Source organism: Mobula hypostoma, chromosome 6 (assembly GCF_963921235.1).
Source record: "Mobula hypostoma chromosome 6, sMobHyp1.1, whole genome shotgun sequence".
In the NCBI taxonomy this organism is placed as follows: Eukaryota; Metazoa; Chordata; class Chondrichthyes; order Myliobatiformes; family Myliobatidae; genus Mobula; species Mobula hypostoma.
The window spans coordinates 124,202,221-124,226,365 of NC_086102.1; the positions used below are offsets into that span (position 1 = coordinate 124,202,221).

Here is a 24,145-nt window from a genome sequence, read left to right on the forward strand (position 1 = left end):
AATACCTGTTTATCTCCAGCTTTGGACCGTTCGGCTCCTTTACGGACTTTACCTAATAAATCTGCAAATTTGATTAATTTTTTTCTTTCTGATTCTGGGTCGACGGACATTTGGCGTTTTCTGCATCCTCAGGAAAAAGATTTTTCCTTTTTTTCACATGTTCATCATTCCTATTCAAGAATTGATTATTTTTTTATTGACTCTCGTCTCATTCCTTCAGTGATTAAATGTGATTATGATTCTATAACCATTTCGGATCATGCTCCACTTAAGCTTTCTATTAAAATTATGGCCAATATACCAAACAATAGACAATGGCGTTTTAATTCGCTGTTGCTTCAGGACTCGGACTTTGTTAATTTTATGAATGAACAGATTGAGCTTTTTTTTACAATTAACCATACAGAAGATATTTCGGTTAACACTCTTTGGGACACTTTTAAAGCCTATATTCGGGGTCAGATTATTTCGTATTCCGTTGCTTTGAGGAAGAAACAGAAGCAGGAGGAGATGGCAATTGTGGACAAGATTAAAGAAATTGATAAGAAATATGTTATGGCTCCTTCTGAGGAGCTATACAAACAAAGAACTGAACTTCAAATGGAACACAGTTTACTACTCTCGTCCTCGATTGTAAACCAATTAAAGAAAACAAGAAGTGATTTTTATGTTCATAGTGATAAAATTGGCAAGCTGCTGGCTAATCAATTGAAATCTAATTATGTTAAATCTCAAATCAATCAGATTTATAACCAAAATGATCGATTGATATTGGATCATGTGGGGATTAATCAAACCTTTTGTGATTTTTATTCTTCTTTATATCAATCAGAGTCTCCTCGAGATTCTAAATATATGAATGATTTTTTAGATAAGTTAGACTTCCCTCAGATTTCACAGGATATGTCTTCTTTATTAGATACTTCCATTACAATGGATGAGATTAAGAATGTTATTTTTTCTATGAATCTGGGGAAAGCTCCTGGCCCTGATGGGTTTACCGTTGAATTTTATAAATGTTTTGCTTCTTTATTGATTCCTTGGCTCTATAAGGTTTTTGAGGCTTCTTTGAAACTTGGTAAACTTCCGGAATCTTTTAATAGAGCATCAATTTCTTTAATACTAAAGAAGGATAAAGACCCTGCTCAATGTGCATCTTATAGACCAATATCTTTATTAAATGTTGATTCTAAAGTTTTTTCTAAGTTATTAGCAAATAGACTAGAAAAAGTACTTCCTTCTATTATTTCGGAAGACCAAACGGGTTTTATTAAAGGTCGTTACTCTTTTTATAATATTCGTACATTGTTAAATATCGTTTATACTCCCTCACAAAATGTTCCTGAGTGTGTTATTTCTTTAGATGCCGAGAAAGCTTTTGATAGAGTAGAATGGCCTTATTTATTTAAGGTGCTTGAAATGTTTAATTTTAGCTTGAAATTTATATCCTGGATTAAACTGTTATATCACTCCCCTGTAGCCTCGGTTCGTACTAACTCTTTAAACTCACCTTTTTTTCCTCTCTTTCGTGGTACTCGACAAGGCTGTCCTCTTAGTCCCCTATTATTTGATATTGCATTAGAACCTCTTGCAATTGCTATTCGAGAATCTTCAAATATTACTGGGATAACTCGGGGATTAAAGTTCCATAAATTATCACTCTATGCTGATGATTTACTTTTATATATTTCTAATCCTGAGAGATCTATTCCTGCTGTTTTAGAGTTATTAGCACAATTTGGTCTTTTCTCAGGTTATAAATTAAATCTTAGTAAGAGTGAACTTTTTCCGATTAATAAACATCTTCCCTTATATTATAAATTTCCATTTAAATTGATTAATAATTACCTTTCATATCTTGGGATTAAAATTACTTGTAAACATAAAGATTTATTTAAGACTAACTTTTTACCATTAATAGACCATATTACTCAACTTTCATCTAAATGGTTTCCCTTATATTTAACTTTGATTGGTCGTATTAATGCAGTTAAGATGTTTTTTTTGCCAAAATTTTTATATGTGTTTCAGGCATTACCAATTTTCGTTCCTAAATCTTTTTTTGATAAAGTCGACTCTAAAATTTCTTCATTTATTTGGCAGAATAAGAATCCGAGACTGGGTAAAATACATTTACAGAAAGCTAAGAGAGATGGAGGTTTAGCATTACCTAACTTTAGATTTTATTATTGGGCTATTAATATTCGACATATGAAATTTTGGTTACTTGACCGGGACATACTATCTATTCCTAAATGGGTAGCATTGGAATTACAATCTGTTCAGGGTTATACACTTGGTTCTATTTTAGGTTCATCTCTTCCCTTTGATTCGAAACGCCTTAAGCAGGTCTCTAACCCGATCGTTAAATATGCTTTGCGTATTTGGTTTCAATTCAGAAAATTTTTTGATCTTAATCAATTCGGGTTAGCGATTCCTATTTTAGGTAACATATTTTTTCCTCCCTCTTTTACGGATCGCGCTTTTCAAACTTGGAAGACTAAGGGTATTTTACGGTTTTTGGATTTATTTTTAGATGGTTCCCTTATGTCTTTTGAACAATTATCTAATAAATATAACTTATCAAGAATACATTTTTTTAGATATTTACAAGTTAGAAATTTCTTAAGTACTATACTTTCTTCCTTTCCAATGCTTCCTCCTATATATATTTTAGATTCGATAATTAACCTTAATCCATGTCAGAAAGGTGCATCGGCTATGATTTATAATATTATTATGAAACTTAGGAAAGCTCCATTTGATAAGATTAGGGTAGATTGGGAACAGGAATTGGGGCTTACCATCTCTGTGGATGATTGGGGGCAGATTTTACAATTAGTTAATACTTCCTCTATTTGTGCTAAACATTCCCTAATTCAATTTAAAGTGGTTCATAGAGCACATATGTCCAAAGATAAGTTAGCGCGTTTTTACACGCATATTAATCCTTTCTGTGATAGATGTTCGGGGCAGATAGCCTCTTTAACTCATATGTTTTGGTCTTGCCCTACTTTGGAAACTTTTTGGAGAGATATTTTCAATATTATTTCTAAGGTATTAAATATAGATATCTCTCCTCACCCTATTACTGCTATCTTTGGACTACCTAAAATTTCTAGTAATCTTTCCCCTTCAGCCCGTAGAATGATTGCATTTCTTACTTTGATGGCGAAAAGATGTATTTTACAACATTGGAAAGAGCTTAATGCTCCAACTACCTTTTTTTGGTTTTCTCAGACAATTTTATGTTTGAATCTGGAGAAAATTAGAAGTAACCTTTATGATTCTTCATTTAAATTTGAACAGATTTGGGGACCTTTTATTCGATATTTTCATTTAATGTAATATTTACCCTTCTTGTTCTTTTTTCACTGTTTTAATGGAGGTCGGGATTGAGGACGTGATTTTAAGTTTAACTCTGTTTGGTTTCAAGTTAGCCCATTGCTTTGCTTTGCTTTTAGTTAGTTGCACGGTGGGTTTTTTTTTGGGGTTTTTTTTTCTTTTTTTTCCATTGATATATATAAAATCTAGTATACTATTATGTTATCTTGGTTTCTTATGCTTAAATTACATTGTTTGTAGTATTTTCTTTTTGGTATTGTTATCTTTTGGAATTTTATTATACTTTAACATTGTATTAATGTTTATATGGATTACCTTTTTTGTATACTTACTCAATAAAAAGATTTAAAAAGAAAAGAAAATGTTATGATGCTGTTGACTGACTTATATAACCATATAACAATTACAGCACGGAAACAGGCCATCTCGGCCCTTCTAGTCCGTGCCGAACGCTCCTCACACCTAGTCCCACTGACCTGCACTCAGCCCATAACCCTCCATTCCTTTCCTGTCCATGTACCTATCCGATTTTTCATTAAATGATAATATTGAACCTGCCTCTACCACTTCTCCTGGAAGTTCGTTCAACACTTACTTCAAGCTCCCCTGTTCTCCCCTGATAATTGACTTATCACTATATTCATGCGAGGAAAATATGCGCTGTGTGTTTAATATTAAATTTGTTAGATTAACCCTTTTAGAAAGGAAATTGAGTGTATTAGCCACTTATCACCTATATTCCGGTTGTGATTAACACCCCGCCCCCGAACAGAATCACCAAAAACAATTTGCAGAAAAAAAAATCGGCAGGTACACGCATGCGCACAGGTGCCCGCGCAAGGCTTCATGGTCATTGTAGTCTTTCTCGGGGTAAGCTCAACATATTTGACTGCTACTCTTGTCCGTTGGTAACCCTACCCCCACCCCCCCCCCCGCCGGGTCGGCCGGTCCGCAAGAATATTGTCAATATTAAACCGGTCCGCAGTGCAGAAAAGGTTGGGGACCCCTGTTTTAAGTGACTACTTAATTGTCTGACTTTCTTTTCCTGTCCCAGTGGTGTATTTCATGTCTTTGTGGTGATTTACTCCTGGAGTACTAATCCTGGTTGTTATCTTCTCTTAATGTTTGCAGTTCGCTGCACATCAACAGCAGCTGGCAACCTGGTGGAGGTGTTTGTTGATGGCAAGCCAGTGATGGTAGAGCCTGGAACCACTGTTCTACAGGTATGTCTTCCTAAACCAATAACCTTAAATACTGTTGTTATGGAATAGGGCAATGTTAAGGTTGATTAGTAATCTATTGTGACAAGACGGGATGTTTGGGAAAAATAATTATTGGAGTGGGTAACAATATTTTTCACAAGCACGTGGCAGTGAATATGGCGGTTGGCACAGTAGCGCAGTGGTTACTATTATGCTTGACGGCAACAGTGATCAGAAGGTTGGCATTCGATTCCAGCCGTTATCTGTAAGGAGTTTGTACTGTACATATGACAAATAACCCCAGTCTTAAAATCCTAGTATTCGTTTGTAGACTTCTACTAATTGGCCTATTTGTTATCCCAGTAGATGTCATAAAGAGCCAAGTGCAATGGATTCCGCTTAATTGGGACATATCAAGACCAGTACATTTTGGCCCGATTAGGTGGCTCCCCCAATTAGCTGAACTTTCATGAAAATAGATTTAAAAGGTATTTAAAAAAAAGACAAACTACCATTTAACTGAGTGACAGATTATGCATTTTAATGAAATACAGAACAAATTAGAACACTATCAGTACTATCACAGTTCTATAAAACTGTCCATTACTTCCTAATAGTTATTGACTGAGGAATTCAAACAATGTAGGCTGATATATTCTTTTGATTGACCGTAAATCAGTGCAGACACCTACTGTAGATGATGGACTGCCTTCATACAATGCTTTCAATGATTGCACCCTCCAAATCTTCATTTTCATTGAAATATTGAAGGTAGTTGTTGATACCTTCAAATTGTTTGTAGTTCCTAACTTCCTAAAGCTTTTCGAACACATACACATACAACTGACACTATTTTAAAAACTGTTCGCTGTAAACACGGTGTAGTGTCTAATGGCCACGCAAGTGCACGTGACTGACGCTAGTTAGAAACTGTTTGACAGCCGTCTCCTGACACATTTAAGTAGTGTAGTGTCCCAAGTAAACAAAGGGAATTCTGGCAGTCTTCTCAATTAGTTTTTGTTCTTTAAGAGTTGTCCTTTAATAATTTTGTTCTTTAGTAATTGGCTGCCCCGATTAACCTGATGGCCCAATAAACCAGAATCCAATGTATCCATTTTTTTTCTGAGTTCTAAAAGATAGGCAAGAACATAAACAGAACCGATGACTAATGCGTAAATTCTAGCAATGTTATTAGATTAAGGGAGTGTCCTACCCTGGCAAATGAATTGCTCTATAGGTACGTATCAGATCACTCACTTTGGAGTGAACAAGATAGATCAGAGTAATGCCTGAATAGTGAAAAGCAAGAAGGTGCAGAGGACCGGAAGCTTGTTTGGGGAAAAAGATGGATAGGTCATTGACATATCTTCAGGAACAAGAAATACTCATAAGTGGACTCTTCTATAAGGAGTTGAAGTTGTGATATAATTTATAAGATCCTAATTAATCCACATTTGATGTATATTCTTTCTGGACCAATCCTTGGAATGAGCAAAGATTTACAACAAGTGAATTTGGAAATTTGAGTTTTAATCCTCTGGAATTTTGAGTCAAATTTTTCAGCCTACTGAGGGAAATGAATAGGATGGATGCTGCTTGTCTGTTGATATGTCTTGGACCAGATGAAATAGTCTAAAGATGAAAACTAACCTTTCAAGAATGAAGATGGGGTGTACTTCTATGAGCAAAGGATAGTTGAACTCAGAATTCTTCGGTAAATGGAAATTGATTCTGTGTGCGTTATTAATATTAATTCAGAGTTTTAAAATTACACACCTTAATGCATAATTAATAACTATCAATGGTGTGGGAGAGAGCCAGATGTTTGGAGTTTTGGAGTCGGGTCACCACTAGAAACCTGAATAGTAGGACTAACTCTGCTGGCTAAATGACCCTTTTGCTCCTAAGTGTTTAATTTGCTTTGTCTAATCAGAAAGCTTCATTATGTTGTAGAAGCTAAAACAGCATTTTAAGTTCTTCAGAAAAATCAACTATTTATTTAATGGCTTTCAATAGCTTCAGTAACGATTTACTGCTAAATACATGGCTCATTAGCTGAGGACTTCCCAATATACATCAGAATATGGTAGAGTACCAATATCATGAAATGGTAAAGTTGGAAATACGGGTGAAGACATGACAGACGGGTGTGAAATATTGCACTTTTGGAGGTCAAATATAAGAGGAAACTATGCAGTACATGGCAGGACCCTTAAAGCATTGATATACGGAGGGACAAACACAAAATGCTGGAGGAACTTAGCAGGTCAGGCAGCATCTATGAAAATTAGTAAATGGTTGATGTTTCAAAATGAGACCCTTCATCAGGATGGGAAAGGAATAGGGAAGATGCCAGAATGAAAAAGGTGAGGGGAAGGAGCACACACTGCCTAGAAGGTGATAGCTGAGGCAGGGGGTGGGAAAGGTAAAGAGCTGGAGAAGAAAGAATCTGATGGGAGAGGAGAGTGGACCATGGGAGAATGGAACGAAGGCGAGGCACCAGGTGATAGGCTGGTGAGGAGAAGAGGTAAGAGGCCTGTGGGAAATGGAGGGAAGGGGTTGTGGTGGGATGGAAAAAAAAATACCAGAAGGAGAAATTGATGTTGATGTCGTCAGGTTGGAGGCTACCTAGGCAAAATATGAGGTATTGCTCTTCCACCCTGAGAGTGGCCTGATCATGGCAGAAGAGGAGACAATGGACCAACAGGAATGAGGATAAGAATTAAAATGGTTTGCACTGGGTCTCACCATTGTAGAGGAGGCCAGATCGGGAGCGCTGGATACAATAGACCACCCAACAGATTCACAGGTGAAGTATTGCCTCATTTGGAAGGACTGTTTGTGGCCCTGAATGGAGGTGAGGGAGGAGGTGAATGGGCAGGTGTAGCATTTCTCTTGCTTGCAGGAATGTGTGCCAGGAGCAGAGGGAGCAATCCCTGCAGAAAACAGAGTCGAGGGGGGGGCGGGCAGGTAGAGAAGGTGTGTTTGATAATAGGATCCTGTTGAAGTTGCGGTGAATGATAGGTTGCATGTGGAGGCTCATGGGGTGATAGTTGAGGACGAGGAACTCTATCACTGTTAAGGCAGAGGGAAGGTGGACTGAGTGCAGATGTCTGGGAAATGGAGGTGTTGTGGGTGAGGGCAGCATCAATGGTGGGGGAAGGGAAACCCCGTTCTTTAAAGAAGGAGGGCAGCGCTGATGTCCTGGAAAGGAAAGCCTCATCCTGGGAACAGATGTTGCAAAGATTGCAAGACTGAGAATAGGGAATAGCATTTTAACAGGAGACGGGGTGAGAAGAGGTGCAGTCAAGATGGCCATGTGAATTGATAGAATTATAAAAGAAGTCAGTAGACAGTTTGTCTCTAGTAATGGAGACAGAAAGATTGAGAAAGGGGAGAGACGTGTCAGAAATGGATCAAGTGAATTTAAGGGTAGGGTGGAGGATGGAGGCAAAGTTGATGAGATTGATGCCTTCAGCAAGCGTACATGAAACATCACGGATGCAGTCGTCAATGTAGTGCAGTAAGAGTTGGAGAGCATTACCATGGAAGGCTTGGAACATGGACGATTCCACATTGCCAAGAAAAATTCAGGATAGCTAGTGTCCCTGCAGATGCTCATGGCTACTCCTTGAGTTTGAAGAAAGTAGGAGGAGCCGGAAGAGAAATTGTTGAGAGAGAGGACCAGTTCTGCCGAACAGAGGAGGGTGGTGGTGGAGGGAAACTGGTTGGAACAGGAATGAAGATAAGAATTTAAATGGTTTACATTTGGTCTCAGCGATGTAGAGGAAGCCACATCAGGAGCACCGGATACAATGGACAACCCAACAGATTTGCAATGAATATTGCCTCATCTGGAAGGAATGTTTGGGGTCTTGATTGGAGCTGAGAAATAAGTGGAGAGCCTTAAGGCCTTTGTGATGGGGGATAGAAATGTATAGGGACTGGACACCTATTGCAAAAATGAGACAGTCAGAGCCCGGGAATTGACCGTTGTTGAGGAGATCGAGAGCACGTAAAGTGTCACAGACGTAGGTGGGAAGGGACTGAACCAAGTGGCATAGAATTGGAGTTGGCATATGAGGACAGGAGATGTACAGAGATACCTTGGGGTGCAAATTGCAACATAAGTAGACCAGAAGGTAAAGAAGGCATATGGCATACTTGTCTTCATTGGTTGATGCATTGAATATAAAGTTGGGAAGTCATGTTACAGCAGTCTAAAACTTTGTTTAGGCCATATTTGGAGTATTGTGTGACATTCTAGTTGTCTTATTACAAGCAGGATGTAGATATAGGCTTTAGAGAAGATGCAGAAGAGATGTTGCTTGGATTTGAGAGTAGTAATTACAAAGAGAGGTGGGACAAATTAGGTTTGTTTTTCTCTTTGGCATCAGAGGTTGAGGAGGTGACCTGATAGGAGTATATACAGTTATAAAATGCACAGGTGGAATAGTCAGGGCTATTTTTTTCCCCAGGGTGCAAATGTCAAATTTAAGATGAAGTGGGGGGGGGGGTTTAAAAGGGATTTGTGAGGCAGGTTTTTTCCCAACACAGACTGCTAGGTGCTTAGAATGTGCTGTGGAGGAGCACATTTACTACAGTGGAAGTAGACACAGTGTTAAGATTTAAGAGAATTGAAGACAGGTATGTGAACAGACAATGGATGGAGGGATATAGATCATTGGCAGGCAGATGGGATTAGTTTAATTTGGTGCAGACATCATGGGCTGAAGGGTCTGTTCTTGTGTTGCATCCCTCTATGTTCTAAAACGATCTCATTCTGTTTACAGGCCTGTGAAAAAGTTGGCATACAGATTCCACGGTTTTGTTACCATGACAGGCTCTCTGTTGCAGGAAATTGCCGAATGTGCTTGGTGGAGATTGAAAGGGCACCCAAGGTGAGAGTTTGTATCTTATAATGGGGCTCATGTGATGGAACATATGGGCAATGGAAAACAAGGAAGTGAATTGGGGGTAATGATAGGTGACCTGTCAGTGAAACAATGATGTCATTGAGTAGGGTGAATGTATTTATCTTTGAGAAGGAGAAGTCATTCTTCAGCTGGGAAAGAATCATGTACTCTGCATAGTTGGAAGCAGTGCTGGCTGCTGATTGAAGCTATGCCATTTCTTTATTCTCAACTCCACCCCACTCCACTTCCCCTGTGTACACACGTAATTAAAACATGAAGATAAGTGGATTTGCCACCAATACATTGGGACTATTCTGTCACTGGCGCCAAAGAATGATTACTAGCACAACATTTTAGATATGTTAAAAATATTGCAAATTTTGAAATGCATTTTCTTTTGAAAGAAGACAACCTTCCCTCATTTAAAATCAATTAAGTAGAAAATAAATAGATCCCCTCATTAAAAAATCATTGTGGAAAGTTGTTATTATTAAAGTTCAATATCTTCTATTGATAGCACCAGTTGCAAACCAGTTTTACCCTTTCTCCTTAGCCTGTAGCTGCCTGTGCTATGCCAGTAATGAAGGGGTGGAATATCCTTACTAACTCAGAAAAAACCAAGAAAGCCAGGTAAAGTAAGGTGAAATCTCCATGTTGTATGAATGTGCCTTTTACGTGCTGCATGTTCACCCTTTGGTTGTAATCTACAGTGATTATAATTTAATAAAATAATTAAAAGACTAAGGGAAATGAAAAAGATGTCACTATATTTAATTAAATAAAAGATCATAAACATGGATTGAAAGGTGTAAGTAGAATATGTTCCAAGTGTCGTTTAAACCAGAGCCTAAACATTCCGGTGCTCTATTTGTTTTTGAAATATTCATTGTTTAATTAAGTAATGAATGTTGGTAATCCCTGTATTGTGTATTCTGTATACTGATGCTATGCTTCATTTCTATTTTGTGCAAAGGGAGGGTGTGATGGAATTTCTGCTGGCCAATCACCCATTGGACTGTCCCATCTGTGACCAGGGAGGAGAATGTGATCTTCAGGTACCACTGATAGTAACAAATGCCAAAGGTTTTGACGCCAGGAGTAAAGGTTTAGCAAGATAAAGGTGATGCTGTTTCAGATTTAGATTTACTTATTACAAGGCTTACAGTGAAATGCATCATTTGCATTGACCAATGCACCAAAGATGTGCTGCGAGCAGCCCACAAATATCGCCACAAATTCCATTGCCAACATACGAGGGGTGACTGATAATTTCGTGGCCTAAGGTAGAAGGAGTCAATTTTAGGAAACCTGGCACACTTATTTTTCAACATAGCCCCCTCCTACATGTACACACTTAGTCCAGCAGTCGTGGAGCATATGGACCCCTCCTTTGTAGAAGTGGTACACAGCAGGGGTGATTGATAAGTTCATAGCCTAAAGTAGAAGGATATAGGTTATTAACTTCAAACTTTCTGCATTTTCACTCAAAGAGTTGAACTGCACGCGCATGTAACAAGAGCGTCTTGGACCTCCAGGTGGTCTACAGCAGGGGTGATTGATAAGTTCGTGGCCTAAGATAGAAGGAGGTGAGTTATACAGCTCTCATTACATGCACGTGCAGTTCAACTCTTCGAGTGAAAATGCAGAAAGTTTGAAGTTTCTCCTTATTTCCTTTAGGCCACAAATTTATCAATCAGCTCTGCTGTGGACCACTTCTGGAGGTCCAAGACACCGACTTCTACAAAGAAGGGATCCGTATGCTCCATGACTGCTGGACTAAGTGTGTAAATGTAGGAAAAAATAAATCTGCTAGGTTTTCTAAAATTGACTCCTTCTACCTTGGGCCACAAACTTATCAATCACCCCTGGTAGCATGCCTGCAATGTTGAACAGAACAACACAAGCAGCAGTAACAACAACAGCAAATGAAGCCCCTTTCCCTCCTCCCGGTAACCTCCTCACACTTGATATTGCATTGATATTCAATGCCAAGGGCCACTTGTGTAAATGAGCTCCAGATCTCTTTAAACTGAGGTGAATCTGGCAATGGAGCAAAGCCCAGAAGTCAAACTGAATCCCCTGTAATTGAGCAGGGTTCACAAACATTCCGGTTGTGCTTTCCTTTAAGTCGTTAAAAAATAGTGAGGTGTGTGTTAAAAATACAGAAGTACAAAGTAAAAACCAAATGTGCTGAAAATTAAGAAAACATTTCCTTCAAAGAAGTGAAATGCTTAGTTTAATAATATAAAACCTAGTCTGACTCTATGAAAGGTTTATTAATGGATTTCCTGTGCTACCTGTTACTTATGAGTTACAACATAGTGAAACAGTGCGTCAGGCTGCAGTAAGAGGTATCTCTAGTTTCTTTGCAGTTCACATCTGCTTATTATTTGACCTCTTCTCATTTCAGGATGTATATTTTATGCACTTCTCTGACATTAAATGTACCTTTGAAACCTTCTCGGGAGGAGTGCAGCAAATAACCTTCCAGTGTTTGTATGACTGAGTGTTGTAAATAAGCATGCCTTGTACAATTAGCACTGATTCATGTGCTGTTAGTTGGTTAGGTGAAATACTGTGGTGATCCTCATATGTATTAATCTGATCCAAAAATATGACATCAGAGTGAAATAGTGTTCACATTACAAAAAGTTGCATGGATGAGACTTTGGTTCTGTGGAAGATTTGTGGGTAACCAGGATGAGGTGTTGAATTGGTTTTTAATAAGATATAAAAGGAAGCTGCTGCAAAAGGGGGAAAAAAAAGAGCAAGGAACACAACCTTAAAATTGAAGCTTGGCCAGTCAACGTTGGTGCAGTAGCAATTCACACACAAAAGTTGGAACTCTCTCCACCAGATCACCTTCCTCCTATCGTACCTTCCCCTAAAAAATTGAAGTTGGCTTCTTTAAAAAAGTTACAGCAGGGTATTAATGTTAAGTGAAGATATTAAGAGTAACACTATTCAGAATGGTATTTAGAGAGTTGAGGTACCAATATGATATTCAGAGTTGAGGTACCAATCTGGTGCAATCTAAGTGGTAGAAAGACCTAATCTTGTTCTTGCAGTCAACAGGAATTCTGCAAATGCTGGAAATTCAAGCAACACACATCAAAGTTGCTTGTTCTTGCAGTTCCTATTCTGTACTATTAACCTTGAATCTGCTTCCTTGTAACTAAACAAATTGCTACACATTGTTCTTTAAATGTGTCATATTGTGCCTTCGAGTGATTAAACAAAGCTAGTAAAAGAAAGATTTGTCTGAAGAATGCTCAGTCAGTGTAGTGTTGAGTGGGTGCTCTTAATAGTAGGAAATATGGATCACTTTTAAAATGTTCAAAGTTTAAAGTAAATTTATTATCAAAGTACATATATATCACCATATAGTACCTTGAGATTCATTTTCTTGCAGGCATTTACAGGAATTAAAGAAATACAATAGAGTTTATGAAAATCTATACATGACAAAAACAGACAAGCAACCAATGTGCAACGGAGGACAAATTGTACAAATAATAAATAAACGAATGTAGATAAATAATACTGAGCAAAAAACAAGTTGAGTATCATTTCTCCAAAGTGCAGATTTGGGGAAGAGAGAGAACATTGCTGGGAGAAGGTCAACAATAAATATCAAGCAGTAGAAAGGAATTAGAACCAAGTAGAATTGCTTGTTCTTACCATCAACAGAGAAATTCAGTGGCTTATCATGATAAAATATGTGCAGAGCAAGAGGAAAGCATTGCCCTATGTTGTCTTTTATACAGTTATTTAAGGTCAGATTTACTGAGGAAGTGGAATAAGAATCACCTGAAAGCAATGAAATTTTGTCTCTGAAGAGAATACCATGTGTTTTCTGTCACTTTCTGTAATGAATTTTAAAATGAATGATCGATTCTCGCATTGAACTTCAGAAGTGACATAATCATATACAAAACCCTTTGTTCAGAAGCAATTACTATTGACTCTTAACTTCCTTTGTGGCTGCACACAACAGGAACCAATTCAAATGTGAAATAATATTATTAAATCACCCCCATCAAGCCTTTTACACCTTCCTCACCCTGTCTCAAGTGGAGGTACCAGTTTCAGTGTTATAATGTAAGCTTGAATAACAGACAGAATGCTATTTTATGGATGTGTTTTGTATCTCAGTCTTAAGTAGTGTTAGCTGTTCTTATTCTTGCTTTATTAATTATTGCCCGCTGCCATTCCAATGTGCTAAACCCTGTCCAATGTGGTGATTGACATAGGATCAGTCAATGATGTTTGGCAGTGATCGGAGCAGATTCATGGAGGGAAAGAGGGCTGTGGAGGACAAGAACATTGGGCCACTCGTGAAAACAATCATGACTCGGTGTATTCACTGCACACGCTGTATCAGGTTAGTGTGACAACAACTTTATTTTCTTGTGCCCAATGAAGCAATTACAGGATTTAGTTCCCCAGTTATTGGAGTCACATGCAATCAGAATCTATGATGCTTACTGGGGAAAGAATTGGGTTGTTAGGCAGACATAGGACGTCTATATTTCCACACCCACACTATTATATAACAATTCTTTTTTTTTCTCACTCTCCCTCACTCTCACATCCACATTCTTTTCTTTGATGACATCATCTGCTGACAAAACATCATTTCATATACACAACAATGGCATCTAGCTTTGTCTAGCTACCAAGTGTCTTGATCTTTCAATTCTAAATTATCAGACTGTCTGACATCCAGTTATTGGATGAGGTGAAATTTTCTCCTAGCTAATCGCTGGGTGAACCAAATCTATTGCTATCCATTTTTGTTGACTGGACACCATCTTGACAAATCTTTGAAAATGCACTGTACTGTTCATGACTTGGGCCATATTTAGCACAGATTGAAATCAGACCTTGTGTCTGTTCTGTATGTAAGAGTATTTCCATCTTCGTATTGTTGACTTTCATGACCACTGCTTCAGGATCTACATCTGCCAAAACTCGCATCCATATCATTCTGATCTTGAAGTTGTTTATGTATGATCTTCCACTCTTATATTCAGTGCTTGATGATTTCTGATAAACATTGTCTCCCAGTTGAGCAAAGCTGCATTCAATAATTCTCATGGTTGATATCAAATCCATTCATGTTTTTGCTCCTTTATATCTTTGCGTTATTTCCAACCCTATAACCTTTGCCCCTCTCTAGTTTAGGCATCTTGTTCAACTCTGAATTAAATTATTCTGCTATTAGATTAGATTAGATTATGAGAACGCTCAGTCCTCTTTTTATTGTCATTTAGAAATGCATACATGCATTGAGAAATGATACAATGTTTCTGTGGAGTGATATCACAGAAAACGGGACAAACCAAAGACTAACACTGACAGAACCACATAAATTAACATATAGTTACAGCAGTGCAAAGCAATACCATAATTTGATGAAGAACAAACCATGGGCACGGTAAATAAAGTCTCAAAAGTCCCCGAGTCGATCGACTCCCGAGTCCCCGATAGCAGGTGGCAAAAGGGAGAAACTCCCTGCCATAAACCTCCAGGCACCGTCAACTTGCCGATGCCTTGGAAGCAGCCGACCACAGCCGACACTGAGTCCACCCGTCCGAAAACTTCGAGCCTCCGACCAGGCTCTCCGGTACAGCCTCCCGAGCGCCATCCTCTGCCAAGCGCCTTTGACCTCGCCCCGGCCGCTGAAACACGCAAAGCCGAGGATTTTGGGGCCTTTAGCTCCAGAGATTCTGGTTACCACACAGTAGCAGTGGCAGCGAAGTGGGCATTTCAGAAGTTTTCCAGATGTTCCTCCGTGCTCTCACGTCTGTCTCCATCAAATCAGAATTGTGCACGGTCCCCTACTTGACAGATAACAGACATCATCACCAAAGTGGCCGCGTGCGCTGCCGTCGCGCCACCATCTTCTCCTCCCTCCTTCTCCCAGTTGTTATGCCTTCAGCTACCGAAGCACTTGCTAAATTTCTTCTTCTTTTCCTTTCTGTCCCCTTCAAGCGTGTCTTTGAAATTTACTTATTTTACTGTATGTGTAGTGATTGCCCCCACTATGCCGTTAACTGACATGGATGTCCTTGATAAAAGTACCACAAAATCAAAAGTTGATGCTATATTGCTGTTTCTGAGACTTTACTGTGAAGTGCTTTGGGACAATGTGAAGTGATGAAAGATGATAAACATTGAAACATAGAAACTTAGAAAACCTAAAGCACAATACAGGCCCTTCGGCCCACAAAGTTATGCTGAACACGTCCTTACCTTAGAAATTACTAGGGTTACCCATAGCCCTCTATTTTTCTAAGCTCCATGTACCTATCCAAAAGTCTCTTAAAAGACTCTATCGTTTCCACCTCCACCACCGTTGCTGGCAGACTTTTCCATGCACTCACCATTCTCTGAGTAAAAAAACTTACCCCTGACATCTCCTCTGTACCAACTCCCAAGCAACTTAAACCTGTGCCCTCTTGTTGTACCCATTTCAGCCCTGGGAAAAAGCCTCTGACTATTCACATGATCAATGCCTCTCATCATCTTACACACCTCTATCAGGTCACCTCTCATTCTCCATCGCTCCAAGGAGAAAAGGCCAAGTTCACTCAACCTGTTTTCATAAGGCATGCTCCCCAATCCAGGCAACATCTTTGTAAATCTCCTTTGCACCCTTTCTATGGTTTCCACATCCTTCCTGTAGTGAGGCGACCAGAACTGAGCATAGTACTCCAAGTGGGGTCTGACCAGGGTCCTATATAGCTGCAACATTACCTCTCGGCTCCTAAATTCAATTCCACAGTTGATGAAGGCCAATACACCATATGCCTTCTTAACTACAGAGTCAACCTGCGCAGCTGCTTTGAGCGTCCTATGGACTCAGACCCCAAGATCCCGCTGATCCTCCACACTGCCAAGAGTCTTACCATTAATACTATATTCTGCAATCATATTTGACCTACCAAAATGAACCACTTCACACTTATCTGGGTTGAACTCCATCTGCCACTTCTCAGCCCAGTTTTGCATCCTATCAATGTCCCACTGCAACCTCTGACAGCCCTCCTCACTATCCACAACACCCCCAGCCTTTGTGTCATCAGCAAACTTACTAACCCCTCCTTCCAGTTCCTCATCCAGGTCACTTATAAAAATCACGAAGAGTAAGGGACCCAGAACAGATCCTTGAGGCACACCACTGGTCACTGACCTCCATGCAGAATATGACCCGTCTACAACCACTCTTTGCCTTCTGTGGGCAAGCCATTTCTGGATCCATAAAGCAATGTCCCCTTGGATCCCATGCCTCCTTACTTTCTCAATAAGCCTTGCATGGGGCACCTTATCGAATGCCATGCTGAAAGCCATATATACTACATCTACTGCTGTTCCTTCATCAATGTGTTTAGTCACATCCTCAAAAAAAAATTCAATCAGGCTCATAAAGCACGACCTGCCCTTGACAAAGCCATGCTGACTATTCCTAATCATGTTATACCTCTCCAAATGTTCATAAATCCTGACTCTCAGTAATAAAAAGGAGTCAAAATAGTGCATGGATTTGAGCATGTTCTAACCCTGATTTGAATTTGTAGCCTTGGAATGATACACCAAAACACACCAAGAATATTGTTTTTGTAAAATGACTCAAACACTTATTATCTGAGAGTGCTTTAGGAGATCTACTGGAGTAGTAAAATCAGTTAATGTTATGCATTGATGTCACGTTGAAATAAATCATACAACCACAACCAAATAAGAACCCTCATTTAATGCTGGCAAGGTGAACAGGAGGTGCTTTATCAAATGTAAAATCTGTGATGTACAGTCATATATTTTTAAGAATTTCTCGGGAAGAACTGGAGGTGCTTTATCAAATGTAAGATCTGTGATATATAGTCATATTTTTAAGAAAAGTTTTGTAACTCTGTTTAACAACAGGTTTGCCAGTGAAGTGGCAGGTGTGGATGACTTGGGCACCACAGGAAGAGGAAATGAAATGCAGGTTGGGACATACATTGAGAAGATGTTCATGTCTGAAGTATCAGGGAACATCATCGACCTCTGTCCAGTTGGAGCTTTGACATCCAAGCCCTATGCCTTCACTGCCCGGCCTTGGGAGACCAGGTATAATATTTACTTGGCTATTATGCACTGGAATTTATTGCAACATTTACTGTTGGGAAGTGCAAGGTCGTGTACTTAAGCAAGAGCTACCAAAAGGCAGTATACCACCTACTGTGAGTGGAGAAAGACTGTAGATGAGGGAAGTTCAGAGGGATTGAGGTGTTGTAGGACATGACTCACTAAAAGTTAGCAGGCAGGTTAGATAGGTAAAGGTGAGTTGACCTTTACTGTGAAGTGTTTGGAGTTAAAGAGCAGAACGTAGAACAGTACAAGGAGAAATGAAGCTTTTTTATATTCTAAAGGATGTCGGTGAGGCCAGGTCTGAATACAGTTCACTAATTTGATCCCTTTGCCTAAAAGGGGTATAATAGCTTTGAAAGTATTGAAAGGAGATTCACGAAGCTAAGTCCTGGGACAAGAGGGTAGTCCTTTGATGAAAGGCTAAGCAGTTTTCTTCTGTATTGTCAGGAGCTTAGAGGACTGAGAGTGACCTTATTCAAGCATACAAGATCCTAAGGAAGCTAAACAGAGCAGGGGCTAAGATGCACACAGCACTGGGATAGTCATGAACAAGGGGATAAAACTACAAAGTAAGGTAATTTGAAATTGAAACACGTAGAGAGGGATAGTGAATCTCTGAAATTCTTTGCCACCGGGGATGGTGAAGGATCATTATAATTTTTTGAGTAGAGATGGATAAATATTTGGAAGATTGAGGAATAGGGGGGCTATGGAGAATTGGCAGAGAAGAGGAGTTGAAGCCAACATCAGACCAGCCATGATGACATTGAAAAGTGAAGCGGGATTGAGGAGTCTGGTGCACTACTCCTGGTTCTATTTTCTTGTTTCCTTTTTGTGATTGGGACAGGCTTGTACATTCCTTTGAGTTATAATTGTGTGATCAGTTCTGCTTTGTGTTTTTGATGCAGTTTGCTATATGGAGTTGGGAGTATAAGCATGCAGAATTATTTGCTTGCTTGGTGAGGAATAAAGGAAAAGGGCTGCCCCTCAACTTCCTCTTGCCTGTTGGATATTTGGTTACATCACAACCGATATGCATCTCAACCCCATTTACTCATCTTGGTTCCATATTCCCTAATACCATTGTCCAACAAAAATTATACAGGAAGTTGATTTCTCCCAAATCCTAACAGCTTCTTCTGAGATAGAAGATTTTCAGTACTCTTTGTGGTAACGACTGTTTCCTTATTTTATCTCTGCTATCTCCAAAAATGTTGGACTGTTCTCTGTTAAATCTTTCAATCATCTTGAATATCCCAACTAAATCTCTACTATATTTCAAATCAAGCTCTCAAACCCCATGACTGGCACTCCTCAGAAGACAGGGGGCGTAGAGAGATCAGGCAGACACTTGTATGTCTCCTTACCAAATAGCACACCATCCTATTTTTGTTTTGTTATCCCTTCAAAATCATGGAATTCCATAACTGACAATATATTGGCAATATCTTTACCTTGAGCATTGCATAGTTCAAGGAGGGGGCTCACTAATAATCTTTTCAAGTTCAGTAGAAGTGGGCAGTGTGTGGACCTTGCCAGAAATGTTTTTTATGCACATTTTGAGGGATTTTTTTTAAAGTGTGATAGCGAGAAGGGTAAAGTTAATCTCTTCAGCCTTCATACTCCCCTGGTGAACTGAAATATCAGCTGTGCTTATGGAAGCATTGAATGACTGAAGCTTCCCTTTCACGAAAAGGAAAAAGGCAAGGGTGTGTCAAGAAAAGTCACTTTTATGCAAGTCTTGGTAGGTCCTTGAATGAGCTGAGTCCTTAATACTTAGAGATGAGTTGATCAATAATTTATAACAGTGCCAGGAAATTTAAATACCTTAGGGTTTTAAATTTGGGCATTCTTGTTCTTGAAATCAGTGACTAACATACAGACAATACAATGCTATTATCTGACAATATTACTGTGTATGGGCATTGCCAATGTGAAGAGCATGATGACGTATAAAGTGGGCTGGTGAACTTCTTGTCATTTCCATCCAAAACCTTAAGATATAATTTCTTTTTCAACTGACTTAATTTTTCATCAGGAAGACTGAGTCCATTGACGTGATGGACGCTGTTGGTAGCAACATTGTCGTGAGCACACGCACTGGGGAGGTGATGAGAATCCTGCCAAGGTTAAATGAGGATGTGAATGAGGAGTGGATCTCTGATAAGACCAGGTGATGGATTTTAATCAGATGGGTATTTTGTATAAGGTGTTACCTGACGTAAAGTCCTCCAACTTTTATATGAATTGGTGTAGAATAGAGTGGCTCATGTTTGGAAGCTATTGTGTTGAAGAGAAATACATTTCCTACCCTTTTCAGTTATCAGCCATATGTGAGTTGCAAAACTATCATCCTTGAGTATAAAGATGGAATTCGGGCTCATATTGGGTTGACATTACAAAACAGCTGACTGTATAAGATCCATGACACTACAGCAGGGAATGGTCCCATGTACAACAGTTGTGCCTAATGTAACTTGGAATGAATTATCTTGTCATCTTCATGTTATTGTTTGCCCTTCAACGGTCATTTTTGCCTTTGATTATCCTGAAGTTGTAAAAGGCATCATAAATATGAGACCTTCTCTTCAGGTGATATAGATAAAGCTGATACTTCTGAGATGAAAGGAGAGCATTTAAACCTGCACTGTGTCTTCCTGTTTGGGAGTAACTCTGTTGGTCTTAATCCCTCACCTGTGTTTAGTTCTCTTAAATATTTATCCATGTATCTTTCAAGGTCTGCAACTAATTTGGTTTCCCTTGCCCAATCAATCTAAAACTCCATTGTGCCACTTGTTTAAAACAAGCAGTCTATCCATGTGAAATTAAAAGAATTGCAGATGTTGGAAATCTGAAATAAAAGCAGAAAATATTGGAAATACTCAGTAGATTAGGCAGCATCTGGACAGTGAATCAGAGTTAATGTTTTAGGAATTGCCATGCAATTACATCATTTTAATTACTAACATTTCAATAATCAGAAATAAATGAAATAAAGTCTAAATTCTTAATGATTTTAAAGAGATTTTCTGCACCAAGGTCAAGACTTCTGTTTATCCTAACCATGTGTCATTGTGAATTGTCTTTTTTTAAATAAAATGAAAGGAGGTTGCTCATGTAATAGAATGGTTACAGGAATCGAATGTCTTCATCAGGGCCTCACTGCTTCCAATTCTGTGATTTTTTTTTTTAAAACTTAATTTGAAATAGATGTGATTTTTTTACTATGTACGCTTTCTTCCTTTGCAGGTTTGCATACGATGGCCTTAAGCGACAACGATTAACTGTCCCTTTGGTCAGGAACCCACAAGGGCAGCTGGTATCTGCATCTTGGGAGGAGGCATTGAGTCAAATTGCAGAAGTGGTAATGAACTAATACAAATTATAATAACCAGAAGTGTCCTGGAGCAGGGGAGAACTGCAAAAGGCACAATTGGGTTTCCAGTGGTGAGCAGTGTTAAGGGTGGGATATAAGGATGGTAGAGTGATAAAAATAACCAGCGTTCAGTAATTTAAGATGGTTGGTAGAAGATCCAGGGAAAGATGAGAAATGTAGGGCTTGGAAGGATGATGGAAGCAATTTCAATCTAACTTCCAAAAGAAACTGGATAAAAGTTTAAAGGGGACAGAGTAAGGATTTTGAAGCTGTTTTTCAAAACACGGCCACATACAAAATGAGCTAAATGATGGCCTACTGTATTATTCAATGAAATCTAGAACTTTATCCTGTGGACGCAGGAGAGAAATATGGATGGTAGTTTGCCTCCCAGGTGCCAGGGTCTGGGACATTTCTGATCGCATTCACGATATCCAGAAGTGGGAAGGAGAACAGCCAGAGGTCGTGGTACATATTGGTACCAACGACATGAGTAGGAAAAGGGAGGTGGTCCTGAAAACAGACTACAGGGGGCTAGGAAGGAAGTTGAGAAGTAGAACCTCAAGGGTAGTAATCTCAGGATTACTGCCTGTGCCACACGACAGTGAGTATAGGAATAGAGTGAGGTGGAGGAGAAATGCGTGGCTGAGGGATTGGAGCGGAGGGCAGGGATTCGTGTTTCTGGATCATTGGGACCTCTTTTGGGGCAGGTGTGACCTGTACAAAAAGGATGGGTTGCACTTGAATCCCAAGGGGACCAATATCCTGGCGGGGAGGTTTGCAAGGTCTGTTGGGGAGAGTTTAAACTAGAATTGCTGGATATGGGTACCAAACTGAAGTGATGGAGGAAGAGGTGATTGGCTCTCAAATAGAGAAAGCTTGGAGACAGTGTGAGAGGGAGGATAGGCAGGTGATAGAGAAGGGACACATTCAGACCGATGGGTTGAGATGTGTCTATTTTAATGCAAGGAGTATTATGAACAAAGCGGATAAGCTTAGAGCGTGGATCAGTACTTGGAGCTATGATGTTGTGGCCATTACAAAGACTTGGATGGCTCAGGGGCAGGAATGGTTATTTTGAGTACCAGGCTTAAGATGTTTCAAAAAGGACAGGGAGGGAGGCAAAAGAGGTGGGGACGTGGCACTGTTGATCAGAGATGGTGTCACTGCTGCAGAAAAGGAGGAAGACATGGAGGGATTGTCTATGGAGTCTCTGTGTGTGTGGAAGTTAGGAACAGGAAGGGGTCAATAACTCTACTGGATGTTTTTTATAGACCACTCAATAGTAACAGGGACATTGAGGAGCAGATAGGGAGACAGATTCTGGAAATGTGTAATAATAACAGAGTTGTCATGGTGGGAGATTTTAATTTCCCAAATATTGATTGGCATCTCCCTAGAGTGAGGGGTTTAGATGGGATGGAGTTTGTTAGGTGTGTTCAGGAAGGTTTATTGACACAATATGTAGATAAGCCTGCAAGAGGAGAGGCTGTACTTGATCTGATATTGGGAAATGAACCTGGTCAGGTGTCAGATCTGTCACTGGGAGAGCATTTTGGAGATGGTGATCACAATTTTATCTCCTTTACCATAGCATTGGAGAGGGATAGGAGCAGACAAGTTAGGAAAGCATTTAAGTGGAGTAAGGGGATATATGAGGCTATCAGGCACGAACTTGGAAACATAAATTCAGAACGGATGTTCTCAGGGAAATTTAAGGAAGAAATGTGGCAAATAGTCATAGTCATACTTTATTGATCCTGGGGGAAATTGGTTTTCGTTACAGTTGCACCATAAATAATTAAATAGTAATAAAACCATAAATAATTAAATAGTAATATGTAAATTATGCCAGGAAATAAGTCCAGGACCAGCCTATTGGCTCAGGGTGTCTGACCCTCCAAGGGAGGAGTTGTAAAGTTTGATGGCCACAGGCAGGAATGACTTCCTATGACGCTCTGTGCTGCATCTCGGTGGAATGAGTCTCTGGCTGAATGTACTCCTGTGCCCACCCAGTACATTATGTAGTGGATGGGAGACATTGTCCAAGATGACATGCAACTTAGACGGCATCCTCTTTTCAGACACCACCGTCAGAGAGTCCAGTTCCACCCCCACAACATCACTGGCCTTACGAATGAGCTTGTTGATTCAAGGGATATTTGCATGGTGTTCTGCATAGGTATGTTCCAATGAGACAGGGAAAGGATGGTAGGGTACAGGAACTGTGATGTACAAAGGCTGTTGTAAATCTAGTCAAGAAGAAAAGAAGAGCTTAGGGAAGGTTCAAAAAACTAGGTAGTGATAGAGATCTAGAAGATTATAAGGCTAGCAGGAAGGAGCTTAAGAATGAAATTAGGAGAGCCAGAAGGGGCCATGAGAAATCCTTGGCGGACAGGATTAAGGAAGACCCCAAGGCATTCCACAAGTATGTGAAAAGCAAGAGGATAAGACATGACAGAATAGGACCAATCAAGTGTGACAGTGGAAAAGTGTGTATGGAACCAGAGGAGATAGTAGAGGTACTTAAAGAGTACTTTGCTTCAGTATTCCCTACGGAAAAGAATCTTGGCGGTTGTAGGGATGACTTATAGTGGATTAAAAAGCTTGAGCATATAAACATTAAGAAAGAGGATGTGCTGGAGCTTTGAGAAAGCATCAAGTTGGAAAAGTCACCGGAACTGGACGAGATGTACCCCAGGCTACTGTGGGAGGCGAGGGAGGAGGTTGCTTAGCCTCTGGAAATGATTCTTGCATCATCAATGGGGACAGGAGAGGTTCCGGAGGATTGGAGGGTTGCAGATGTTGTTCCTTATTCAAGAAAGGGAGTAGAGGTAGCCCAGGAAATTATAGACCAGTGAGTCTTACTTCAATGGTTGGTAAGTTGATGGAGAAGATCCTGAGAGGCAGGATTTATGAACATTTGGAGAGGCATAATATGATTAGGAATAGTCAGCATGGCTTTGTCAAAGGCAGGTCATGCCTTACGAGCCTGACTGAATTTTTTGAGGATGTGACTAAACATATTGATGAAGTTAGAGTAGTAGATGTAGTGTATTTAGATTTCTGAAAGGCATTTGACAAGATAACCCTTGCAAGGTTTATTGAGAAAGGAAGGAGGCATGGGATCCAAGGGGACATTGCTTTGTGGATCCAGAACTGGCTTGCCC

General features: G+C 39.6%; 1 protein-coding gene across 1 annotated transcript in view; it reads left to right on the top strand.

Annotated features, from left to right (window-relative positions):
• The window catches only part of ndufs1 (NADH:ubiquinone oxidoreductase core subunit S1), a 53,227-nt gene that overhangs the window by 11,413 nt on the left and 17,669 nt on the right, over positions 1-24,145 (top strand). The window contains exons 3-10 of the mRNA XM_063051610.1: positions 4,477-4,568; positions 9,341-9,448; positions 10,017-10,093; positions 10,437-10,518; positions 13,717-13,847; positions 17,393-17,578; positions 19,638-19,772; positions 20,849-20,963. Coding sequence (XP_062907680.1) covers positions 4,477-4,568; positions 9,341-9,448; positions 10,017-10,093; positions 10,437-10,518; positions 13,717-13,847; positions 17,393-17,578; positions 19,638-19,772; positions 20,849-20,963 — 926 coding nt within the window. The remainder of the gene's footprint in view (positions 1-4,476; positions 4,569-9,340; positions 9,449-10,016; positions 10,094-10,436; positions 10,519-13,716; positions 13,848-17,392; positions 17,579-19,637; positions 19,773-20,848; positions 20,964-24,145) is intronic.